This window comes from Capricornis sumatraensis, chromosome 5 (assembly GCF_032405125.1).
Source record: "Capricornis sumatraensis isolate serow.1 chromosome 5, serow.2, whole genome shotgun sequence".
Lineage (NCBI taxonomy): Eukaryota > Metazoa > Chordata > Mammalia > Artiodactyla > Bovidae > Capricornis > Capricornis sumatraensis.
In genome coordinates this window covers 119,145,660-119,170,156 of record NC_091073.1, presented here as the reverse complement: position 1 = coordinate 119,170,156, position 24,497 = coordinate 119,145,660, and the positions used below count along the sequence as shown (strand labels likewise).

The 24,497-nt window shown below is 39.2% G+C and overlaps 1 protein-coding gene across 1 annotated transcript in view; it reads left to right on the top strand.

The window, feature by feature from the left end:
* The window catches only part of KMT2C (lysine methyltransferase 2C), a 257,369-nt gene that overhangs the window by 171,084 nt on the left and 61,788 nt on the right, over positions 1-24,497 (top strand). The window contains exons 16-26 of the mRNA XM_068973381.1: positions 1,345-1,461; positions 6,610-6,711; positions 7,003-7,107; positions 9,955-10,136; positions 10,361-10,525; positions 11,502-11,611; positions 12,153-12,218; positions 13,143-13,355; positions 19,313-19,441; positions 21,184-21,303; positions 23,907-24,037. Of these exons, the coding sequence (XP_068829482.1) occupies positions 1,345-1,461; positions 6,610-6,711; positions 7,003-7,107; positions 9,955-10,136; positions 10,361-10,525; positions 11,502-11,611; positions 12,153-12,218; positions 13,143-13,355; positions 19,313-19,441; positions 21,184-21,303; positions 23,907-24,037 (1,440 nt within the window). The remainder of the gene's footprint in view (positions 1-1,344; positions 1,462-6,609; positions 6,712-7,002; positions 7,108-9,954; positions 10,137-10,360; positions 10,526-11,501; positions 11,612-12,152; positions 12,219-13,142; positions 13,356-19,312; positions 19,442-21,183; positions 21,304-23,906; positions 24,038-24,497) is intronic.

The window sequence follows — 24,497 nt, the reverse complement described above, 5'->3', positions numbered from 1 at the left end:
CCGTTTGTTCCTGTGTGTCTTACGCTCACAATGTAGCCATAATTTATGTGCTTGGAAACCATTCTGCCGAGGAGGTAATGAGCTCAGTATTTCAAACTATGGAAAGTGAGATCCATTAAAGATATGGCATGTTATTTCACTTGTGAGGGGAAAAAAAATCAGGATTTTCCCGAGCATTTTAGTAATCTTAAATATATGTAAGTAGGTGTGTAGATGCCAGGTTTTTTTCAGATAGTAATAACTCTGAGAATAGGAAAATCATAAAAACAAATAACCTCAGTACTTAATTGTTAAGATATCAGGAAATTCAACATGTTTTTCCAAAGATTTTTTTCTTGTATTAGATAAAAATTCAGATAAATTATTTCTATTTCAAGTATTTATTATCTCATTGATTTAAAGCAAGCCTTTTACTTTCATCAGATTTTGAATAATTAAAGGAAATTGACAATTTTAATGACAAAAAATTACTACTGTACACTTAAAAATTATTTTTGACACATTGTGGCAGTACAGAGTATTGGTTAAGAATGTAGACACTGGAGCCAGACTTGCCAGCTATATGACTTGGGCAAGTTACTTAACCATTTTATTCCTCAGGGTAGGTGCATGCTCAATTGCTTCAGTCGTGTTGGACTCTTGGGCTGGACTGTAGCCCACCAGGCTCCTTTGTCAATGGGATTTTCAGGCAAGAATATTGGAGTGGGTTGCCATGTCCTCGTCCAGGGGATATTCCCAACCCAGTAATCAAACCCAGGTCTCTTGAGTCTCCTGCATTGGCAGGCAGATTTTTTATCACTAGCATCTCCCGAAAGCCCATATTCCTCAGTGTCCTTATCTCTTACATGGGGATAATAAGATAGTAGTGACCATATGAGATTGTTGAGAGGAACAAGTGCTTCGAGCAGTACGTAGTGAGTACTCAGTGTGTCTTAACTCTTAGTATACTCATAAGAAGCCAGCCAGAGAGAGTCCTTCCCTACACTTGCTCTGTATGTGATAAAATTAGTTACACGTGAAAGTATGTGGTTAGAGGTGTGTCTGTTCTAGCCACCTTGGATGTAAGGTTAGGAAATGGAAATACAGTGACAGGGGTTTACTGATGCAAGGCATTCACAGTGACAGACCCATGTTTGATTTTTAAGGTTGCAGATGTTTAGGTCGTAGAACACGTATTGGAAGATGCAAATGATAAGCCTGGTCCCTTAATAGCTATCATTCGATTGGAAGAAAAGAAGCAAGTGTATTTGTGTTAACATTTCATATGATGGTTTATCTCACATTTAGATGTAAAATTCTTCTGAGCCTTTACAGAATGCTGACTTTTCCGTATCTGTTGTGTAGGGCCGGGGGTCTGGATTTCCAGGAAAGCGGAGACCTCGCGGTGCAGGACTGTCTGGACGAGGCGGCCGAGGCAGATCAAAATTGAAGAGTGGAATCGGGGCAGTCGTGTTACCTGGGGTAAGGCCTGCTGCCTTCACATTCGCTGTAGTCCTTAATGTGTCGGCTGATGCTGATACTCTCACTTATGCCAGGTTACTCAATGGACGTGAGTTGAGCAAGCCCCGGGAGTCAGTGATGGACAGGGAGGCCTGGTGTGCTGCAGTCCATGGGGTTGCAAAGAGTGGGACATGACTGAGTGACTGAACTGAACTTTAGATGCCGAGAGTCACATAAATAGGCTAAAGTCACCTCAAATTTGCGTATTTGCTTATTTCTGACTATGCTGGGTCTTTGTTGCTTTTCTCTGTGTGCGGCAGGCAAGTAGGGGTTGCCCTCTGGCTGTGGTGCAGGAGCTGTCATTGCAGTCTCTTCTCTCACTGCGGAGCATGGACTCTGGGGCACAGGCTCAGTGGTTGTGGCAGGCGGGCTTGGTTGCTCCGCAGCATGAGGGATCGTCCCGGATCAGGGATCGAACCCGTGTCTCCTGCATTGGCAGGCGGACCCTACCACTGAGCCAGCTTTCTTTTTAAACCTCTGACGAAGTTTCTTTTATATTTCCTGCCTTCTCATGCCTTTTTTCTTTTCCTCCCTTCCTCTTTGACTCTGACCTTTCTGTGCCAACCCTTCCCAAAATCCAGTATGCAATTTATTTGCTCTTCTATTAAAAAAAAAATTCCCGTCATATTCTTGAGTTTATATGAAGAATTTAATTATGTGGGCACTTTAAGTTTTTGACTGTAGTAGTTCTCAGTGTTGTAATGTTGTTTACAGAAGAAATTAGGGATGTTGTAGGTTAGTGTGGACTCAAAATGTTGGAGATTTTGACTGTCTTTTAATTTGAATTTCAGGTGGGTAAATATTTGCTCACTGGCACATTAGAAGGCTTTACTTAAATGTGTTGAAAAAATCACGTTTGGCAAATAATGGCAAACATTTCATGCAGTGACTTTACTATTTTACTGATAACCTGTTTTTCAGTTTCCAGTTGTGATTTTAAGTTCAGGAGACAGGTAGAATTATTCAGTTTTCCTACTAAAGAAGTAAAGAAACCTGGATTCTGGTCCTTTATTAAAAAAGCAAATTCCTCCTTCCCTGTCTTCTCCCTCCCTTCCCCTGCCCCCAAATTGGCAGACTTACTGAGATAAAATTTATATAAAAGAAGGTACAGATATCTGAAGTGTACACCTCTGTAGGTTTTGACATATGGTTGCACCCGTGAAACCCACACTGCAATTAAGAGCATCCTCAACCCCAGAATTCCTTTGTGCTGCCCCAAAAACCCTTGTCTTCCTTCTGGCCTCACCCCTGGGTAGTGCCTGATCTGATTTCCATCGCTGTTGATTAGTTTGCATTTTCTGGAGTTTGTAAGTGAAATCATACTGAATATTCTCTTTTTGATGTGACTTATTTCACTCAGCATACTTATTTTGATATTAATTCATGCTCTTGTATGTTAACAGTGTGTTCCGTTTTGTTGCTGAAAAGTGTTACATAGTATGGGTGTGCCACAGTTTGTCTGTTCACCTATTTAGGAACATTAAGTTCATGTCCATTTTTTTGTCTCTTAGAAATAAGTATGCTCTAAACTTTAATATCTCAGTTCATATGTGGACTTTTTTTTTTTCCTCATGGATAATCACGTAGAGATGGAATGCTAGATATATGGTAGGTATAGGCTTAGCTCTTCAAGGAAAGGCTAGTTTTCACCTTGGGTGTGACATTTTATATTTGTAAGACTGTACAAGGCTCCATTTCTTCCGCCTACTCACCTACATTTGGTGTGGCCAGTCATCTTAATTTTAGCCACTGGAACAGGCATGTTAATAGTGTCGTCTTTGCGCTTCTCTAGTGACTCCTGATGTTCATCAGCTTTTTAGGTGCTAATGTGCTGTCTGTATATCTTCTTTCATAAAGTCGCTCTTCAGATTTTTAATATATTAAAAATAAATTGAGTCGGTTTTTTTAATTTACTGAGTTGAGATTTCTGTATTCTGGAAACAAGCTCTTTATCATATATATGATTTGCAGTCTGTCTTTGCATGTTCTTAACTGTGTCTTTTGAAGAGCAGATGATTTAATTTTGATAGAGTCCAATTTATTGATATTTTCCCCCTTTGGATTGTGCTTTCTGGTGCTGAGAAATATTTATGTAATCCAGGGTCACAAAGATCCTCTGCTTTCTTTTAGAAAGGTATTGCACTTAGATCTGTGATCCAATTTGGGTTTTTTAACTATAATATGAGTAAGGATGAACGTTCTTTTTTTTTCACATGCTGTGAATAGCCAGTTGTCTGAGCACTGTTTCTCTGAATTGCCTTTCGTCGTTCTTAAGCATTTGTTTAGGCCGGTGCCGCACTGCTGTGATTACTTCTACTTTACAACTACTCTTGAAATCAGACACTCTTTGTCTTCGGATTTCCTACTTTTCAAAGTTGTTTTGGCTATTCTAAATCCCTTGTACTTCTATATTAATTTTAGTGTTAGCTTGTCAGTGCCTATAAAATAAACCTGCTAAACCTGGGTTTGTGTTCAAAATATAGATTAACTTGGGAAAAATTGACATTTTAACCATATTGAGTTTTTGAATCCATGAACACCAGTATTTCCATTTCTTTAGTTTCTTTCAGTAATGTTTAGTTTAACAGACAGGTTGAACAGACACTGTTAATCAGATTTATCTCTACCATATTTTTATGCTGTTGTTAATGGTAGTGTTGTCTTAATTTCAGATTGTTTTTGTCAGTTGCTAGTATTTAGAAATACTGCTTATTTTTGTGTATTGCTTGTGTATACAGTAAGGTTGTGTATACTATAACCATATCAAACTCCCTTATTCTAATTGCTTATTTGTAGAATCCATGGGATTTTCTACATAAATGATCATGTTGTCTGCAAAGACAGAGATAAACTTTGTCTTTCTTTTTAATCTAGAGTCCTTTTGTGTCTGTTTTTTTATTGAATTTGCGATAACTTTCAGTACAGTTGGAATAGAAGTGATGAGCTTAGGTAATCTTATTTTTGACCGTGAGGAGAAAGCAGATAGTTTTTCATAATTAAGTATGGTGTTTAGTTTTAATAGACATCCCAAATAAGTTTGAGGAGATTCTTTTCTATTCATAGTTCGCTGTGATATTTTTTGAATGAGGAGTAGATGTCAGAAAATAGATTCTGTCAGTTTTTTGGGGTTTTTTTTTTGCATTTGTAGAGATGATCATGTAGCTTGTTTGTTGATAAGGGAGTTACAACAGTTGTTTTTTATCAGCTATCTTTCCTCAATTTAAAAATTTTAAACATTATAAATAGATCAGAGTGTTTCTATTGCTGCTACCTCCTGAGTCCTGATTCTCTCACTTTCACCTGATTTGGGCATTTACATTTTAGGCTGATTCATATGAGATTGCCAGCATTGAGCCGCCTTTGACTGGCAGAACCAGCAACCCCTTATGCTTGAGCCTGTGATGTGTGTCCACGGGCAGACAACACAGCCGTTTTGCTGTGTTTGATGCCATGGGGCTGCAGCTTGTGTAGTTGTTTTTCAACTCAGCAGTGTAGTGTGATGACTTTCTATATGGAAATCCATACAGCTTTCCACTTTGCTATTTTTTTAAATACTGCATAATTCTTCATAAGTTTGGATTTTTTGTAGTTTCAGTCATTCCCTCGTGCTGACTTGACTAATTGGGTTGTTTACACTTTTCCTTTGTTATCTTTAGGCCTTTGTGGCTGCAAATTGTTTTTATTGTTGACACTGTGAAACAGTAGAAATGTCCGTTAAAACTGCGTTTAAACTCATGTATATTGAAAAAATTTATTACTGTAACATATTTCTTCTATTTAGTTACTCTTTTGTCAGTCATTTGTCAAGAACAATAATTCTATTTTTACTTTGTGTTTCAGCTCAATTCTTCCACTCTAGATTGTAAGCTTTTAAAGCAAACAGGGTATATAATTTTGGCATTGGTTTTCTTATCCTCTTTTTTTAACATCCAATTCAGAGCTTTTTTCATGATAAGCACTCTGGAAATAATTATTAACAAGCCAGTGTACCTAGTTGATTTGGTCAAATTTAACTAAGTCCATAACTTAATGACTGTGGTTGATAATCCTTTGGCTAATACTGAAATTTTGACAAGTTACTCAAAATGATTATATTCTGAAGCATTGCTGCCCCAAAAGAAATATGTGACCTATAAGGTACTAAGATATTAGTCGCTCGGTCATGTCCAACTCTTTGTAACCCCATGGACTGTAGCCCACCAGGCTCCTCTGTCCATAGGATTCTCCAGTCAAGAATACTGGAATGGGTAACCATTCCCTTTTCCAGGGAATCTTCTTGACTTAGGGATTGAACCCTGGTCTCTTGCATTGCAGGCAGATTCTTTACCAGCTGAGCCACCAGGGAAGCCCCGTGTGACCTATATATGCAACTTATAACTTTCTAGGGAATTTCCTAGAGGTCCATGGGTTAGGATTCCACCCTGACTCACTGCCAAGGGGCCTGGGTTCAGTCCCTTGTTGGGGAAATAAGATCTAGCAAGCCATGCAGCTTGGCCAAAACGTACCCTCTACCTACCAAAACAAAAAAATCTTTCTAGTAGCTACATCAAAAAAAAAAGGAACAATGAAATTTTATTCATTATGTTCAAAATAACATCATATCAACATGCAATTTATAAAATGCACAAAATTATTTATGAGCTATATCTACATTATTTTTTGTTTGTTACTAAGTCTTTAAAATCTGATGTGTATTTTGTATTTATATCTTTATACATCTCAGTTTGGAGTGCACCCATTGCCGGCTTCAAGAGTCACTGAAATAGAATGATACATACACATGTGTGTGTATGTGTAGGTGTACACATAAATAATACACTCTTTGTTTCTTGATTAGAATTTCTGGTTAATCAAGTCTTCGTAAAGACAGATTTGTTTTCTCACTACTTCCTGATCTGTGAGACTTGTAGCTCTATAAAGAAACAATTAAGTGAATAAAAAATGCCGTACTTTATAATATTATCTTGGCAATAATACTCTAATTTAGAATTGTTAGTGTGATCTCTGGAAAAAGTTACATTTTAAATATGAATCTTCTTAAACTTTCCAACCAGGTATAATACACGTGAGAAGTATGACTTCACATTTTGTGTATTTTGCTTTTTATAGGTGTCTGCTGCAGATATTTCATCAAATAAGGATGAAGAAGAAAACTCTATGCACAATACAGTTGTGTTGTTTTCTAGTAGTGACAAGTTCACTCTGCATCAGGTTTGAACTAAATTATTCGTCCCCCACTTTTGCATTCCTCCTCGTCCGTTTCTAATTCTTCTCAGTCACACTGACATTGGTGCGACTGATATTGGATCGGCCAAAAGATTTGTTAGGTTTTTCCATAGCATCTTACGGGAAAACCCTAACAAATTTTTTGGCCAACTGATTATTTAGCTCTAGAGCTATATCAATGAAGAAAGTGATTTATACAAATGGCAAAATTAGCATGTTAGCATATTCTTAGTTTGGTCTTGGATTTAAAATATGTTATTGTGTTCTTAATTTCAGGATATGTGTGTAGTTTGTGGCAGTTTTGGCCAAGGAGCAGAGGGAAGATTACTTGCCTGTTCTCAGTGTGGTCAGTGTTACCATCCATACTGTGTCAGTATTAAGGTAAATACACTTAAATATAAATATTAAGATTTGAACTGAGTAGTATCGTGCTAACTCCAGTTCATATAATTTCAATTATTGTTTGTTAGGATTATTATACATCTGTGACAATATTTAAGTATATACTTTAAATATTGCCTTTAAAGTGTTGCCTCAAGAAACTCCTATAGACCTATGATCTTAATTTGTGGTAATTATCCTGCTTTGCCTTGAAAAAGTATAACAACAAATGCATACATTTAATTTTAAAAGATCCTTTATACTATTTTTTGGTAAGGCATGAAGTTGATTCATTCTGTCTATTGATCATAAAAGTTGTGTACTAGAATATGTAGTAAAAACTCATTATTTCACCCTGCTCACTCTCCACTTTGACCAAACCCTCATTCATATGCAAAAGGACATTTTCTTTTACCTGGATCAGTGGGTTGATAGTTTTCATCAAATTTGGAGCACATGTTATGGTTCACCAACCTACTCTCCAACTTTCACCCTCCATTTCACACCCTCACAAGTTCTTAAAAAGTTTATAATTGTCTGCTGCTTCTATCATACATGTCACATTACATTAACTATTTCTTCTCCTAAATAGGATATGTTTCCAACCTTTTTTAGCATCTAGTAATCTTTGATTGCACATGGACATTGTGCATTGTGTTAGCATATTGTTGAAAGTCTGAATTTGGTTCCTTTAAAAAAAGGATTGAGTTGTTGTGCAGGCAGTTGTTTGAACCTTTTGAAACTTCTTTTTAAGCTTTAAGGTGAGTCCACAGAGCCTTCTCTCTGGGGTGGCCCGTCTCAAACTTTAAGAACTCTTTGTTGTTGTTCAGTCACTGTGTTGTGTCCAATTCTTGGTGACCTCATGAACTGCAGCTCACCAGGCTTCCCAAATCCTTCATTGTCTCCCAGAGTTTGCTCAAACTCATGTCCATTGAGTTGGTGATGCTATCTGACCGTCTCATCCTCTGCTGTCCCCTTGTCCTTTTTTGCCTTCAATTTTTCCCAGCATCAGGGGCTTTTCCAGTGAGTCGACTCTTTGCATCAGGTGACTAAAGTATTGGAGCTTCAGCTTCAGTCCTTCCAGTGAATATTCAGGGTTGATTTTCTTTAGGATTGACTGGTTTTTTATCTCTTTGCTGTCGAAGGGACTCTCAAGAATCTTCTCCAGCACCACAGTTTGAAAGCATCAATTCTTTGGTGCTGAGCCTTCTTTATTGTCCAACTCTCACATCCATGCCTTTAATTATACGCACCTTTGTCAGCAATGTGATGTCTTTGCTTTTTAATATGCTGTCTAGGTTTGTCATAGCTTTCCTTCCCAGTAGCAAATGTCTTTTAATTAAATGTTGGTTATGACTCCATAAATGTTCACTGGAGACCTAAATAGTATAAGTTCAGTTTGTTTTTCGTGGAGTTTTTTATAGCAAGAAGAAAATAATGACTGATGATTTTCCATTAGTTTTTGTAGTTTGTTTTTGCTGTAGAAGTATGATAGCACATTGTTTGCTGTTTTTGCTGTAGAAGTATGATAGCACATTACTTCAGCAAGTACCTGTTTTTCTGGGAAAGGCCCACCCCTTCTATACTCTGTTATTCTCTGTTCTGAGCTGGGCTGGAACCTTCTGGGTCTGTTGCTCAGTTCTCATCCTTAATATCTCTGGGTTGACGTCGGGTTCATTGCCTTGAGGATCCCATGTCTTCCTTTTTCTTGGTATACACCCTCACTTCGTTCCTCATATCGCTAACTTCTTTAGAGAGAGTACCCAGGAGCTGAAGTTTGAGTCTTTGTATGTCTAAAAGGCTTTTCAGTTTAACACTTAATTGCTGGTGTAGCTAAGTTAAGGATTGGAAAGTATTTTCCTGTAGAATGGAAAACTGTTAGTCTGTTTTAGGATCTGAAGTTAGAAAGTTTGATGCTATTTCGACAGTTCATTTTTTTCACTTTTCCTTCCGTGTAGCTTCCTCATGGTCTGAATTTTTATTGTCTATCTTGATCACTTGCAATACTATTATTACACAGATTCTTTGTTGTCCTTTTTATACATAGACTCTAATCTTACTAGGTTTTTTCAGTTGGTTCCAGATTCTTAATATTACATAATGTGGCTGCTTTGAGGAATTGAGGTTCTCAAACTTTCCTACTAACTTAGACCCTTGAAGGAAAGGAGGATCAAGAGAGGAGTGAATGTGGACTTTAAAGGCCCTATAGGCTCACAGCCTGAAATCTTCCAAAGCCATGAAATTACCTTGGGAATTCATGTTGTACCTTAAGAGTTTTGCATTGTTAATGTTGATTTTAATATACACGTCCTTACATGACGTACACAACTTTTAGAATCATGAATGCATGAAATGTCATAGATTGAAACCGTATCAATACATTTTCAAGTCCTATATTAAAAATCATGGGGTGACTTCCCTGGTGGTCCAGTGGCTAAAACTCCACACTCCCAGTGCAGGGGACCCAGGTTGGATTCCTGGTCAGGAAACTTAAGTTTCACAAGCAACTGAAAGTTCACATGCTGCAACTAAAGATCCTGTCACTGCCAAATAAATAGTAATAAAAGAAAAAACTATGGGATAATTTACTTGATTTCTTTAAAATTCATAAACTCCAGAGCACACTACTTATATAAACTGAGGCATGAAAATGTCAGTTACTGTGCCCACTAGGCAGACTCTTGAAAGCAGAGGCAGGCTCACTGGGCCACAGTGAGTGTTCGCGCCTGGCCCTCTCCTGCTCCTGGGCATGGGAGCACCGTATCCACTTGTAGGGTGTACTTGATCCTCTTTGTGTGAGGCGCAGGCTAATGTTTGAATCACACGGCTTGGTGGTTTCCTTTGCAGATCACTAAAGTGGTTCTGAGCAAGGGCTGGCGGTGCCTTGAGTGCACCGTGTGTGAGGCCTGTGGGAAGGCGACGGACCCAGGACGGCTCCTGCTGTGCGACGACTGTGACATAAGCTACCACACCTACTGCCTCGACCCTCCCCTGCAGACCGTTCCCAAAGGAGGCTGGAAGTGCAAATGGTACCCTGGGACTTTGGTTTCCTCATTAGGCGTTTAAGTTCAGAACTGAGCCACGTCGTTGTACTTTCCTCAGATTAGCTACATCTGCTTAATTGTGTGATAGGCGTTAACGACGGTAGGCCTGCATTGAGTACCTCCCCCGTCCTGTCCGTGTGTGGCTCTGAATTCCAGCCACGCCGTAGCTCGAGTGCGTCGGGCTGAGGCCTGTGGGTGTTGGGTTGCAGGTGTGTGTGGTGCAGACACTGTGGAGCTACGTCCGCAGGCCCGAGAGGCGAGTGGCAGAACAACTACACCCAGTGCGCCCCCTGCGCCAGCTTGTCCGCCTGCCCCGTCTGCCACCGGAACTACCGAGAGGAGGACCTGATCCTGCAGTGCAGACAGTGTGACAGGTACTGCGCTCTCCTCTCTCCCTTCTTGTTTGCGAGCTTCTCTCCCTTAAATACAGCGAAACAAAATTGGAAAAGAAGTTTTCTTCTCTCTTAAATTTAAGAAGTTAAGATTTTTCCTTTCCAGATTTTTTTAGTTGGCTAGAAACTGAAGTTTTCTTTTTCATATTCTCAGTTCCAGGCTTAGCATGCTTCACTTGGTGTTTGCTGAGGGCTGATTGCAGCGGCCTGTTTCTGTGCTGTGTCAGCACTGCTCGCAGAGTGTTGGTCAGTGTAGCATCTCGTCAGTAGCGTAGGATTCTCAGGACTCTGCCTACCAGTTCTTTGTTGTAAGGCAGAATGACAGCTTTCATTTCCCACTGACCATTCCCTTCCGTGAGCTCTGTCCACCTCACAGGAGACGCGTCACCTGGAGCCCATGCGTGCTCCACCACGCACAGTCTTGTCCGTTCCTTTCTGCTTGCCCTGACCAGCTTCCTTTGTGGCGCAAACCGTAAAGAATCTGCCCGCAATGCAGGAGACCCAGGTTCAGTCCTTGGGGTGGGAAGATCCCCTGGAGAAGGGCATGGCCACCCACTCCAGTATGCTTGCCTGGAGAATTCCACAGACAGAGGAACCTGGCGGATTACAGTCCGTGGGGTGGAGAGAGTCGGATGTGACTGAACGACTGACATTTTCACTTTGAGCCAACGTCCTGGCTGTCTGTGATAGATTACAAAGTGATTGTCCAATCCTCCTCAGATGAATTGCTTCTGCTTCTTTCCTGGTACTTGTTCCCTTTCCTTTTTTCTTTCCTCTCTGATGGTTTTTGTGGGCTAGCAAGGGGTGGTTAGGAGAGAGAGAAACGGGGGCTGGATGGAAGGAGCATGTGAGACTTAGGGGCTTCACGGTTTCAGGCTGTTAGCTACTGTTGCAGTTTTTAAAAGGAAACCATCCTTAGTGTATTCTTCTTTCAAAAATACGAATGTGGTCTTTCTAGGTGGATGCATGCAGTTTGTCAGAACTTCAGTACTGAAGAGGAAGTGGAGAATGTAGCGGACATTGGTTTCGATTGTAGCCTGTGCAGACCCTATATGCCTACATCAAATGGTAAGAGATGATCTGAGTGGTGAGTCTCCTCTCTCGTACAGCTCGCCTGTGCTTGTCGTCCTGAACCAGCTAGTGGGCTCAACGCTGCTCCTTTTTCTCTTTTTGTGAAGCTGTTATTTGGAAAGCGTTTTATGAAAAATGTTACTTTTTGTTTTAAATTAACTCTTATTACCTCAACTTAATATATTAAAACAATCTACTTGCATAAGGGAAGTAAATTAAGAATATATTTTAGCTCTAAGATGTAAGCGTAGCTTTCAAGACTCATAATTTTGTAGTTATTAGGCATATGTAGAAACCCAGTACACCGATCCTTTTTTTTAACATCAGTTCATCAGTTTTTCTTCTGTGTGGTGTGTATTTCCTCCACCGTTTCTCCCTGTTGTTTTGTTGTTTTCAAGACAGCTTTTAAGTCTGCTTAGTATTCAAGCATTTATTTCACTAAAATGGGTGCAGCAGTAGAAACTGTAGCCATATGTAAATCTTTAAATACATTTTAAATTTTTTGAAAAAATTATGAGTTTTTTTTTTTTAATTTCAGTGCCTTCCTCAGACTGCTGTGAATCTTCACTTGTAGCACAAATTGTCACAAAAGTGAAAGAACTAGGTAAAATCTGAAATGCTTTCCTTGACTGCAAAGAAACGCTTGATTTTTATGTAATTGACTTGTTACATGACTCCTGCCTTAATCATTCTTAGTGTAAAATCCCTGATGTTGATAATCATTTCTCTAATAATATACAAAATGCCTGTCTTTTCCAGTTTTAGTGTGACAGTATTCCTACAAATCTCAGCAAATTGGCAGTGAAAATAACCACTTTTGAAATAACTGCTAATACTTGCTTTGATTTCATTGATACATTATTGTGTTTAAACAATGAAGCTTAGTTAGCAAACAGAGATCTCTTCAGAATTTATTCTTCTTCTGTAATAGATCAGCCTAGAATAGTGATTAACAGGATACTCTTAAGCTGTCATTCTTTTGCATAGTTCTATTTGATTTCATTTGATACAAAAACATTTGGATAGCACAGAAATTTTTCTAATGAGCAGCAGCTTTGTACACTTCAAATTTTGCAGGATTTCTGGTTATTTACTACCTCTTCTTGTAGGTAATTATACTGATCCTTTATTTCCAAATGGGCTTCTGGAGTATTCTTATTTCTCTTGTGTAAATTTATCCTCACCCTTTACACTGAAAGGCTACTCTAGGAAAAAACTCATGCTTGAGTGGCTGAAGCACTGCTTTTTAGCTTCAGTGCTTGCTTTTTAAATTCCTATATTGATACATGAAGATAGAAATGCCAGGAAGACCATTTTTTAAAAAATTTTACAAGATGTCTGTCTATAATTCAAGGAAGTTTGGCCAACTATTACTTTTAATTGAATACTGCTAATTGTGCATTTCATAGGTAATTTGTTTATAGAAGTCACATTGCCTTGACATGGGCCTTACTGGACAGTAATCAACTTATCAATCAAAATTAAGAGGAGAATTTTAATTTGTTTCCTTGGGATATTGTCATTTTAGATCCACCCAAGACCTACACCCAGGATGGTGTGTGTTTGACGGAATCAGGGATGACTCAGTTACAGAGCCTAACGGTTACTGTTCCAAGAAGAAAACGGTCAAAACCAAAGTTGAAGTTGAAGATCATAAATCAGAATAGTGTGGCTGTCCTTCAGACCCCTCCAGACATCCAGTCAGAGCACTCCAGGGACGGTGAAATGGACGATAGTCGAGGTAATACTTAACAAATTTTCCATGGAATACATTTGCAAAAAACTAAAAGAGCTTTTAAAGGATGTGATTTACCCAAGGGTAAATCCTGCTGGGGGCTTCCTAGGTGGCTCAGTGGTAAAGAATCTGTCTGCTAATGCAGGAGATACAGGTTCGATCCCTGGGTCCAAAAGATTCCCTGGAGGAGAAAATAGCTGCTTACTCTAGTATTCTTGCCTGGGTGATCCCACGGACACAGGAGCCTGGCGGGATACAAACTGTGAGTTTGCAGAGAGTCGGACATGACTTATCCACTAAAGAGCAACAAAATCCTGCTGACTTAGAGGATAACCCTTGGTGTGACCCTGTCCAAAGAGAGTGGTTGTCTTGCATCTTGCCTTTTTGGGTTCTCTTCCTTTCATGTATCCTTATAGAATAAACTTATAAGAATTTCCAGGAGCATTGTATGTTTGAAGATGACAAATCTGAAAATTTAGGATTTGCTAGATGGCAGTGAAAACCTTCGCAGATGGGTGTGAGCTTAGATTCCATGGCTAAGTTCAAGTAGAACCCCATCCATGCATTCTAGAAATGAAAAACCATCATTTTTTCAAGTGTAAGCTTGTATTCACAGATGGTTATTATAAAACATCTGTTTGTAAACATTTTCTTGGTTAAAATACATATATTTTATTTTAGCTAAATTCTTGTGATGAAAAAGTAACTTTGAGTGAAAGTTGCTCGTGTCCGACTGTTTGCAACCCAATGACTGTATAGTCCGTGGAATTCTGCTGGTCAGAATACTAGAGTGGGTAGCCTTTCCTTTCTCCAGGGGATCTTCCCAACACTGGGATTGAACCCAGGTCTCCCACATTGCAGGCTGATTCTTTATCAGCTGAACCATCAGGGAAGCCCATTAAATTCAGTGTGAGGTTTGTTTTTGCTTGTCTCTAAAGAAGCTCACCATTGGCTTGTTTATCTTTAGAGAGTGGTTGTTTCTTTTCAGGTGATTCAAAAATAAAGAATTCATTTCCCAGTACTCATCATTTACCAGTACTTAGTGAGTGCCTGCTGTGTGTGCACCAGTTGTTGGAAGTCCTGTCAGTAAACAAAGCAGATAAACTTCTCTGCTCATGGAACTTCCATTTTAATATTAGAAAAAAAGGATCATTAAAAATATATGACAGCATAAGTTGATAAAAATGTGTTTGGCAAGTGCTGTTGAGAGGAATTGGGAATGCAGACAGTGGGGGTGAGGACGCGGATGACCTGACCCGCTTTTATCTGAGAAAAGGGAATGCCAGTGCAGAGACCCTGGGTGGGGAGCGCCGGCATGTTTGCTGTGCGTCCAGCAGGGTGAGCAGAAGGGCAGAGGGCAGCGATGAGAGCAGAGGTGTAAAGAGAGGAGGGTGACTCGGTAGGTCCCCTAGGATTGCAGAGTGTTGCCTAAGGAGTCACTGTAAATGGAAGGGGAGGTTGTCGGAGGCTTCTGATGAGAAGGGAGGCATGAGCTTATTTAGATTTTTAAAAGAGCACTCTGCTGCAGTGTAAACAGTTTGAAGCACAAGAGCTGTAGCAGGTAGTTTAGGCAGGAGGCTGTTGGAGTTGTCAGATGAGAGATTCTTGTGGCTTAGAGTGGGTCTGTGTGTGCTCCTGTTTATCCTGATATTTCTTACGCAGTAGTGTGGTTTTGGGTCTATGTGGTTGGGAGAAAAGCGTTCTGATGCTTCTGTGTAAGATTCCCCCCCAAGACCTGCACCCAGGATGTCCCTTTTCATGTACTGTGGAACAGAAGTGCATTTTGAAGTTTTAAGTGGGTGGGGGCTTGTAAAGTAGTAGTCTGTGTTTCTGGGAGGAATGGACCCAATGTGTGGTGAAAAACTGTCACTTCTGAGGCCATTAGAAAATTCCTGAAAAGTGGTTTCACAGTCCTGACTTAAATCTGCTGCATTTCACAGAATTTGAGAGGTTTCTTGATATTACACATTAATTCCCAAAGTATGAGATTATAAAGCCTCTTAAAGCATCAATAAAAAGACCGTATGGCTTTCCCGGTGACTACTGTTCTGGGAAACAGTGCTGCGAGAAATGGTGGACACTTCTGCACTTGTACAGTTTCTGAATGAGGCTGCCAGCAGAGACATCCCCTTAGAAGCATTACCGTGCATCATACCACACATGCAGGACAAAGTTCACGTGAGCTTGTAATGCTCCTGAAACACGGCAACAATACCCATCTTTGTGGGGTTAATTTTTAACTCTACTGATGAGTGTTTCTTGAGGGAAATAAGTCATAAACAATCACCTTAGCATATCAGAAACAAACTCCTTGTCCAGTAGAAGCAGGCTTCTTTCTAATTCACCTACTGAAATCGGAGTACCCTGTTAATAGAGACCGCCCCCAGTCTACAGAGTCTGTGCCTCAAGAGTGAGATCACAATGCTTCCCTCTCGGTTGCTGCCCCGGGGGGGCTCCCTCACAACATGGTGGAGGCGTCGGGAAGCACTCAGCCTGCGGCAGGGAGGGTGAGGGTAGGTGCAGAGGGGCCAGCGCAGACCAGAGAAAGCGGCTGGGTGGGTAGGCTTGCGATTTGTTGATGCTCATTCCCTTGACTCTTTAACTTTTGTTTTTGGACAAGTAGTATATTCACATTTTAAAAGCAAGAATAGGAGTGTTCCTCATTTCCATGTCTTGCCTGTTCACTTCTCCAGTAATAGCCATTTTTGTGACCTTGTAGTGCTGCTTTAATTCATGTCCAAGCTCTCGGGGTATGCACTTTTTTGTTCTTAATGTTCTTTTCCTTGCCTTTATACCATTCTTCATTTTTCGTATTCTTTGTATGGCTGTAAGTAACTCAATTCCCATTTTGAGAGGCCTCTAGGGTTTTTTGTTTGTTTCTTTGTTTGTTTTTTTTTTCCCCCTTTCTTTTTTCTAGTCTACTCTAAGGGTCTTGAGGTTTCATATATTTCTCTTTCTCATTTGGTGGGCATGTCTTCTTGAGAAACTTCCTGAGTTTCTAGAGAGTGCATGGAAGGCAAATTTGAGAGGTTATGTATTTCTGAAAATGTACCCACCCCCCTGACCATTTCCAGGTTGGAATTCAGTTTTCTTTCAGCATTTTGAAGTCATTGATCCAGCATCTTTTAGTTTCTAGCGTTTAGGGAACTTGGTATGGTCCGTGTTGTCTCTGGATCCTGTTTGGATCTTAGGACGTTGCTTGTCTGCAATGTTCTGAAATTTCATGAAGATGCGTCTGCTTCATTCTCTTGTATGTTTTCCTCTCTTTGCTCGAGCACAGAGTGGCCCCTCATCCTGCGCCCCTCAGCGCTAGGAATACTCTGGAAACCCCTGATGCTTCTCCCCTTCGGTGCCTCACCCTCTCAGCCCATGCTCCCTGTCTTTTCTCTGCTCCTTTCCAGCTCGGGTCTTCGCATTTTACTCTAAAGTAAATTTTCTTATTTTAGCTTTCTATCCCTTTACTGATTTTCATTTTCCTTTTGTCCTTAAATATCATGCATTAATTTTCAAGAGCTTTTTTCCTTTGAATGTTCCTTTGCATAGCATCCTGTTCTTGCTTCACCTGTGTTTTATCTTATGTTAAAGTTTTTTTTGTTTCTTTTTCCTACGTAGTCTTTCAATTCCCAGTTGCTTTTTGTGGTCTCAGGTCTCTGCCTTTCATTGATAATTCTAGGTTGTCCATGCGTAATTAAAAGTGAAGGCTAAAAGTGGAGACTGGTTAAACAAATAGTTTTTTAGAAACAGAATGACGGATTAAAACCTTGATGAAAAGCTTCAGGTCTGTGGGTGGTATGTGTTGACTGAGCTTTTGTGCCCTCTGCTCCCTGTTTGGAGAATCCCCCAGTGCTGGTACCTTTAGGCATTTCCCTGGGACTGGTTCGGTTTCCCAGGAGAATCTCCTGTCTCCTCTTGGGGCATAGAGGCTTAACTTCTGACCTTCTGCTGGGAGTTTAGTGGGGAAAGAACCTCAGATGAGAGTGCCAGCATTTAACCTGCCTGGAGTCACTTAATCGTGTTTTTAGAACATTGCCGCAGTGTGCAGTTTAAAAGTGTCCCAAGAGTCCCAAACCCTGTGGGTGTGCTTGGCAGCCTCCCAGTGTGTGGAGTTGGGATGGTCGTGGGATTATGGCTTCTGTAGTTAATAAAAAATAAAGTTCTGTGTTTTAGCTGCCTGCTACCTATTTCCAAAGGTGCCTGATTCTGCCAGTTCCTCACCCTTTTGAAGACTGTGATATAAGCTGGATTCTTTTTCTGGTTCCTTCCACGTTTAAATGAGAACTTGCGTTTAACTCAGTTGTCTTTCATCATTCGGCTTTCTCCTTCCAAAGTTACGGCTTTTCTTCTTTCCTGTTTTCTCTCTCTCTGTAGGTTTTTTTTTTTTTAAATAAGTTGCTTTACTCTGTGTAGGGTTTCAGGAGAATGAAGTTAAATTTTAGTCTACCATCTAACCCTAAATTCCTTCTCATATATATTTCAGTGGGTTTATTTTAAGGTAAGTAGTTATACTGTTTTGTTTTCTTTGGTGTTTGCTAAGTTTCAGTAAATAAATTTTCATGGTTTAATTTTAGCTATAGAAAGCAATTATCAGAATAATTATAGAATTGACCTCAAACATTGACCTAATATTAATATTACTGGGAAAAAAAGCACAGTGCTAATGGTATAATAGAAATGTTATGCATAATACTTACAATATTGAAGAACAGTGTTAACAGTTTATTCTTAAATGTATTTGATAACTTTTCCCCCCTGCAGCACAGCATAAAGCATAATTTGAAAAGCTTTGATTACCATGGTTTTAAAAGTGTTCTTCTCTTAAGAACTGACCTTCTGTGTGCATTACTTAATTTCATTGATTACATCATGCTGTGAGAAAATTATTGAACCCGTATTACATAGCATCCATGCTTAAGGATGCAGCTGTCACTGAGAATCTTGATGCCTGTTTTTAAGGAGAATGTAGTCTAGCAAGGAAATGGACATTGAGAGAACCAATTCAGATGACGCACAGTGTTAATGTACAGGAGCATGTAGCTGTGGGGACTCTCTAGGAAATGAATCCTGCGAGATGGGGGGGATAGGGACAGGCAGGGAGGGAGAGCTTCATGAGCACAGGGAACTGAGTGTGAGTTGGTCGGGGGGCGGTGAGGCTGCGGCCCTCACAGGACACATCACCTGGGCCTCACAGTGTGAATCTCATTCGCAGGCTACTGGGAAGACATTAAAGGGTTCTTAAGCAGAAAATTGATAGGTATTTATAGGAAGATCATTTAGGCTGCAGTTTAAGAACCGATTAGGGAGGAAGGTAAGCTTGGAGACAAGGAGAGGGATAGGATGGGAGGGAATGGCAGTAAGTTGAGATTGGACTGAGATGACAGTCGAGAAAAGTAAAACGCCTTTGAGAGATACTGAGGAGCCCTGACGGTATGAAAAAAGAAATGAGGCATTGTCAAGATGGTCTCCCAGGAGTCTGGCTTCTGCAGGGTACATTTCTTTGCTCTTTAATGACAGGCAAATCCCGAGGAAGGGAGGAACTTCATTTGAAATTAGTAGTTCAATTTTGTATGTAGAGTTTTCAGTAACTGGGTAATGTCTAATTACAGATTAGTTGCAACTCAGGAGAGTTCTAGGCTAGAGAGACAGCCTTTGGATCCTGGACCTGAAGACATAGTTAATAGCAAGGAGTGATAGTTTACGTGCCACTTGATTTACACTTGTCCTTCCAAGCATCCACTCTGGTCCCCTTCCTTGCGCCTCGTGTTGTGTTTCCTGAGAAAGGTGCACTGAGCAGCAAGACTTCCCAGCCATTGGGGGCCTTTCCCATCTCTGTCTGTACTTTCCCTGCCAGTTGGGATGCATGATTAGAGTGGCTCAGCAGCCATTTTGCTTTGTCTTTCCTCTTACATAGGAGCTGTACATTCAGTAGTTTTTTCAGTTCTATCTGTACATTTACTTTTTTCCAGAAGGAGAACTCATGGATTGTGATGGAAAATCAGAATCTAGCCCTGAACGAGAAGCTGTGGATGATGAAACTAAGGGGGTCGAAGGAACAGAGGGCGTCAAAAAGAGAAAAAGAAAACCATACAGACCAGGTGGAGTGCCTTAGCTGGACATTTTAGTTATAATCAAAACTTAGTTACTTTAAGAAAAATATAATAGGGCTTCAATTATAATGAAATAATCAGGTTGAAATATAACTTCTTAACAACTCTAAACTGAAACTTGTATGTATAGATGACAGAGCTAAACTATTGCAATAAATACACTTTGTAGGTGAAAAATGCCTTAGTGGGGTATGTCACTAACTCACAATAAAGCATATGTTTTCCCTTGATGTGAACCTCTTAATTCTGTCATGATTTAGCATTCACTCTCTAATATTTATGTTTTTTAAATTTACCGCATTTTTTGTGCAGGAGTACCAGCCAGTAAGTGTACAATATGAAGGTGATATGACAGAGTTCTTATGTTTCCTAGAATTTATAGTTTGGTTAATAATGTGACTGTTAAGAACTCTTATTTTCTCTCTGCCTCAGGGGAGGGGAGAGAAAAGCTGTCCTGTTTGTCAAACTTTTTTTGCCTTAATGGAAAAAAAAAGTATTGACATATTCATAATACAGAACTTCTAGGCTCTTTTTAGGCAGTTTGCTTATGAAAATGTTTTGCATTTTTTAAAGCAGAAATTTTTAAAGTATATTTTTTAATTGGAGTATAATTGCTTTACAAGGGTATGTTAGTTTCTGCTGTACAGCAGTGTGAATCAGCTGTAAGTACTCGTTTATCTCCTCCCCTGGAACCTCGGTCCCACCCACTCTCTGCCGTGAGGTGCATTGAATCAGTCCAATCTTTATTCTTCTGATTGCCAATGTTTCATTGATAAGAATGATCTAAATGCCTTTTGATGTGTAAGGAGAAGCTTTGTGTTTGTTTTCCACTAGATTTTCCTTCCAGTTGGGCCACATCTGTAACTAATGCGTAGATGAGCTTCATCCATCGGATGAAAATGACTTCATTTCTTTATAATTATGAGGCTTATAAGGCACTTCCTTTTTTAGACGTGTCTGAATTCCTTCCAGGAACTTAAGAGTTAAATGTTGAGGGGGTTTTTTTGTTGTTTTCCTCATCTGCCTTACATGGAAGTAAGTCATCCGTGTGAGGGGCCCATTAGGTCACAAAGCATATTGTTAGTAATAAAAGCTGTCAGTGCTGCTGTATGTTAGGCACTAGCCTCAGCACTTCACAACCTGTGTGTAGGAGATGCTGTACATTATCCCTGTTGTACCAGTGAGGGAACTGAGGCGGTGGAAAGTTAAGTAACTTGCCCGAAGTCTGCCAGCTTAGTGCCAGATTCCGTGCCCTCACTGGGGCTGCGTGCGTCTCACGGCTTGAGCTTTACTAGGGGTACCTGGACACACTTCCCCAAAAGCCATGCTGGTTTTCTTTGGGATCATCTAGTTGAGTTTATGTCTTGTGTCTGCTCTCCCTCAACTAACGTACAAATAATTTGAATGATGATCTGTGAGTTAGTGATATTAAGGAAACAAGCATAATATACTATAATGTTTACTCTGACATTGTTTAGAAGAAGTACATGCAGGCTTCTGTATTTCAATGGATTTTTATTCCTGTTTGGTTAGTAATAAGATAACAATAACTTTGATGTCTTATTTCCAAACTCTTGTATTTTGCATTAAAATGAGATTATTGATTTAAATTAGCCCATTTGAATTTGAGATATTCCTCACTTGTGAGACTAAACATTTTCATCCTGCTTCTGGAGGAAATACAGGGAGAATAGTTATTTACAGGATTCCTCAATTTCTGTTTTGGATAGGTATTGGTGGATTTATGGTACGACAAAGAAGTCGAACTGGGCAAGGAAAAACCAAAAGATCTGTGATCAGAAAGGATTCCTCAGGCTCCATTTCCGAGCAGTTACCCGGCAGAGATGATGGTATGGTCCTGATTTTGATTGTTTACTGTCTTGTCTTGACATTCCCAATTGAAAACAACTATTGGAAATAATGCTACGGTTACCACCTTACCGCTGCTTAGCGATCTGAAAGGTGCCTGTGCAGTTCATATCTGCAGTGTAGCAGGTTTGATAAGAAAATTATTTAAACCCAGTAGATTATGTTGCTTTGAGGTTTTTAACAAGTGTCTTTGTTGTATTTTTTTCCCTCTGTTAAATATGAGCAGCTTAGGGATTTGATCACAGAGTCACATCTGGCACTTCCTGGTCATCTCACAGCAGGCCGTTCTTTGCCTGACTGACGTACTTGGTGTAAAGCCGGAAATTTCGTAGACCATGCATCTGAAAGTGACAGCATACCCCAATAATTTATAACAAAATTGGATGCTGTTTTAGAAATGTATCTTCCAATTAATATTCTGTCATCTTTTCTTAGAGTTTCAAAGAAAGCTAAGTCATTGCTAAAGCCATAGCTTAAGAATCGGTTCTAATGAGGACTTTGCAATCCATATGGTCTTGATCTGTACATTTTCTGTATTTTAAATATTGTATATAGAATGTAAAGATAAATGATATGTTTTTATTATGTTTTTTGAATAAAGTTTTTCCATTACATTGTGGTAGGCTTTTGGCCTGTGAATTAATTTTTTTTGATTGCTGTACATTTTTAAAAGGAAGCACTGTAATGGTTTTAAAAAAGTTTCTGATTACTTAATGTGACTATAATAAGCCCCAGTTAAGAAATGTGATACATTCAGTGAAACTATTTTTTGTATTTTCCACGTTTGCCTCTATTGTCTTCTAAATAATTTTAGTTTCATCATTTAGTGTTTTTCTTCATTTGTCATCCATTGAGTTTTTAATCGATCGTGCATATTTTCCTTTTCCTAACTACTTTTTAGGTATTTTAACACTGTAGTTTCTTCGTACAACTTATTGCTCTAGTTGCAGTTGATTTAGAGTCAAATATTTTCAAACCTTTGCGTGTCAGGTTCTGTACTGTGTCTCTCCTGTCCCCTGCTGCCTACTGCCTCATTTGATGGTGCTCATTGTGTGAGATATACATACATATATATTAAACAACAACAGAATTTTTTTTAATTGTGAGCTCATATTCTGTAGAGCATTCTCTGAAGTTTTTGAGAACTGAATTAAAGGTTGGTTCCTTCAGAAAAGATTTGCGTTTGTTGCTGCCAGGAACATGAGGTCCTCCTACCCCAGGATTCCTTTAAGCTAAGTATTAGCGTAAAGGTTTTTGGTCCACCTGTGTTATAGAAACCCAGGTTTCTTACACATCAGGGCTGTATTGAGTTTATGAACTCTTAGGGAAGATGTTCATTCGTTTTGTCTTTCTCTCCAGCACCATATTATTTGCCGTTGGGGTGGGGATGGTGGTGAGTGATGAGAGGATGGGCGGGTGTGCTCCGTGTTCACCCAGCCCTGGGTGTGGAGCCCTGGGTCCCGCCTTTGTAGCAGGCACCCCTGGTTGATCTCGCCACCTTGGGGAGAGGCTGCAGGCTTTGTCTTCTATATATACCCCATTCCTCATAGTGCTCTGAAAACTGGAGTTCAAGGTCACTAGGTTTTAGCAGCATTTCAGAGAGCTTTATTTCGTTCTTTGCTTATTTTTGTGGTTCCTATTTGACCTTAATTTTTTGTCTTAGAGAATTCTGTATTTTCTGGTTAGATTACTGGTAAATTTTAAAAAATTGTTTAAAAAAATAATAAAAAAAATAAAAAAATTGTTTAAAATGTTCCTCCACTATATTCAGTACTTTTTATTCAACCTATGCAGTCTGGCAACATAAGTGCCCACATTGATTTTCAGAAGGCATGTATGTGTCTTTTGCTTAAAGTATCTGAGAGTATCATTTGATTCCTTGCTCACCTGCTCTAAGTGGTATTCTTGTTTATTAGTCCAACATTTCAGATTTTTGCATTTCTTTTATTTTAAATTTGAGCATTCATAACATTTTTATGAGCAGATTCAGATAGTCATACATTATCACAATATGTATGTACTACAGATACCTAGTTTGCAATAAATCCCCAAACCTAGAATTGCTGGATTGAGGGATACACATTTTTAAAAAGACTTTTGCTGGACAGTTCCAATAAATTCTACCTAAAGGTTGGAAGTACTGCTAAATTCCTTTTAGTTGTTTGTGAGTAGCCATTTCTCCATACTCAATTAGCACTGAATATGGTTTGTTGTTTTTTTTTTTTACCTTTAACAACATGTCACCATTATATAAAAACAAATTTCTGCTTTGTAAGAAAATATTCATTAAGACACAATAGGAAGCATGCTGGTACTAAGTAGACATGAAATGAAATTTTATGATACTTAATATTAATTTACTTTGAGATCTTTTTGTGAAAGTTTTTTATTTGTCAACTCATTGTGTATATGTTAAATTTAGACAGCTGTATGTCAGTTATATCTCAATAAAACTGAAAGAATAAAGACAAAACTTGTCTGTGTGTATGTTGGTAAGTTAGTTATCATTTATTATTAGTTACTTTGGTGGGTTTATCTGAAAATTTTAAATATCACATATTTATAAGTGTGATTGTTGTTTCAGGCTGGAGTGAGCAGTTACCAGATACCTTAGTTGATGAATCTATTTCTGTTAATGAAAACACTGAAAAAATAAAGAAGAGATACCGAAAAAGGAAAAATAAGCTCGAAGAAATTTTCCCTGCCTATTTACAAGTAATATTTTGCTTTATATTATGTATTTGTTAATGCAAGAAATGTGAAGTGATGTCTTGAGTATTGAAAAATAGTTTTCTTGTTTTTGTCATCCCAAATGCTATTTTTACCTTCTAAGGGCCCTTAAAAATTACATTTATCCTTTTTGTGCTTTGATACTTTTCACAGAGTTCTTTTTTTATCCCAGTTTTTCACTTCTAAATTTCAGAAGACATATAAGAACTCTACGGCTGGGACAGGCTCATTCTTGCAAACCAGGCACACCATTGTGCTCTGCAGACCCACGTCTGGTGGACTCCCTTTGCCAGCACTGGTTATAGTAATTATGTTCACTGAATGAAGATGGTTTTTTAGCGGCCAGAATTACAGCTATAATAACACTTAGCACTTTTAGGGGCTTCCCAGGTGGTAATAGTGGTAAAGAACCCACTTACCAATGCAGGAGACATAAGAAACTTGG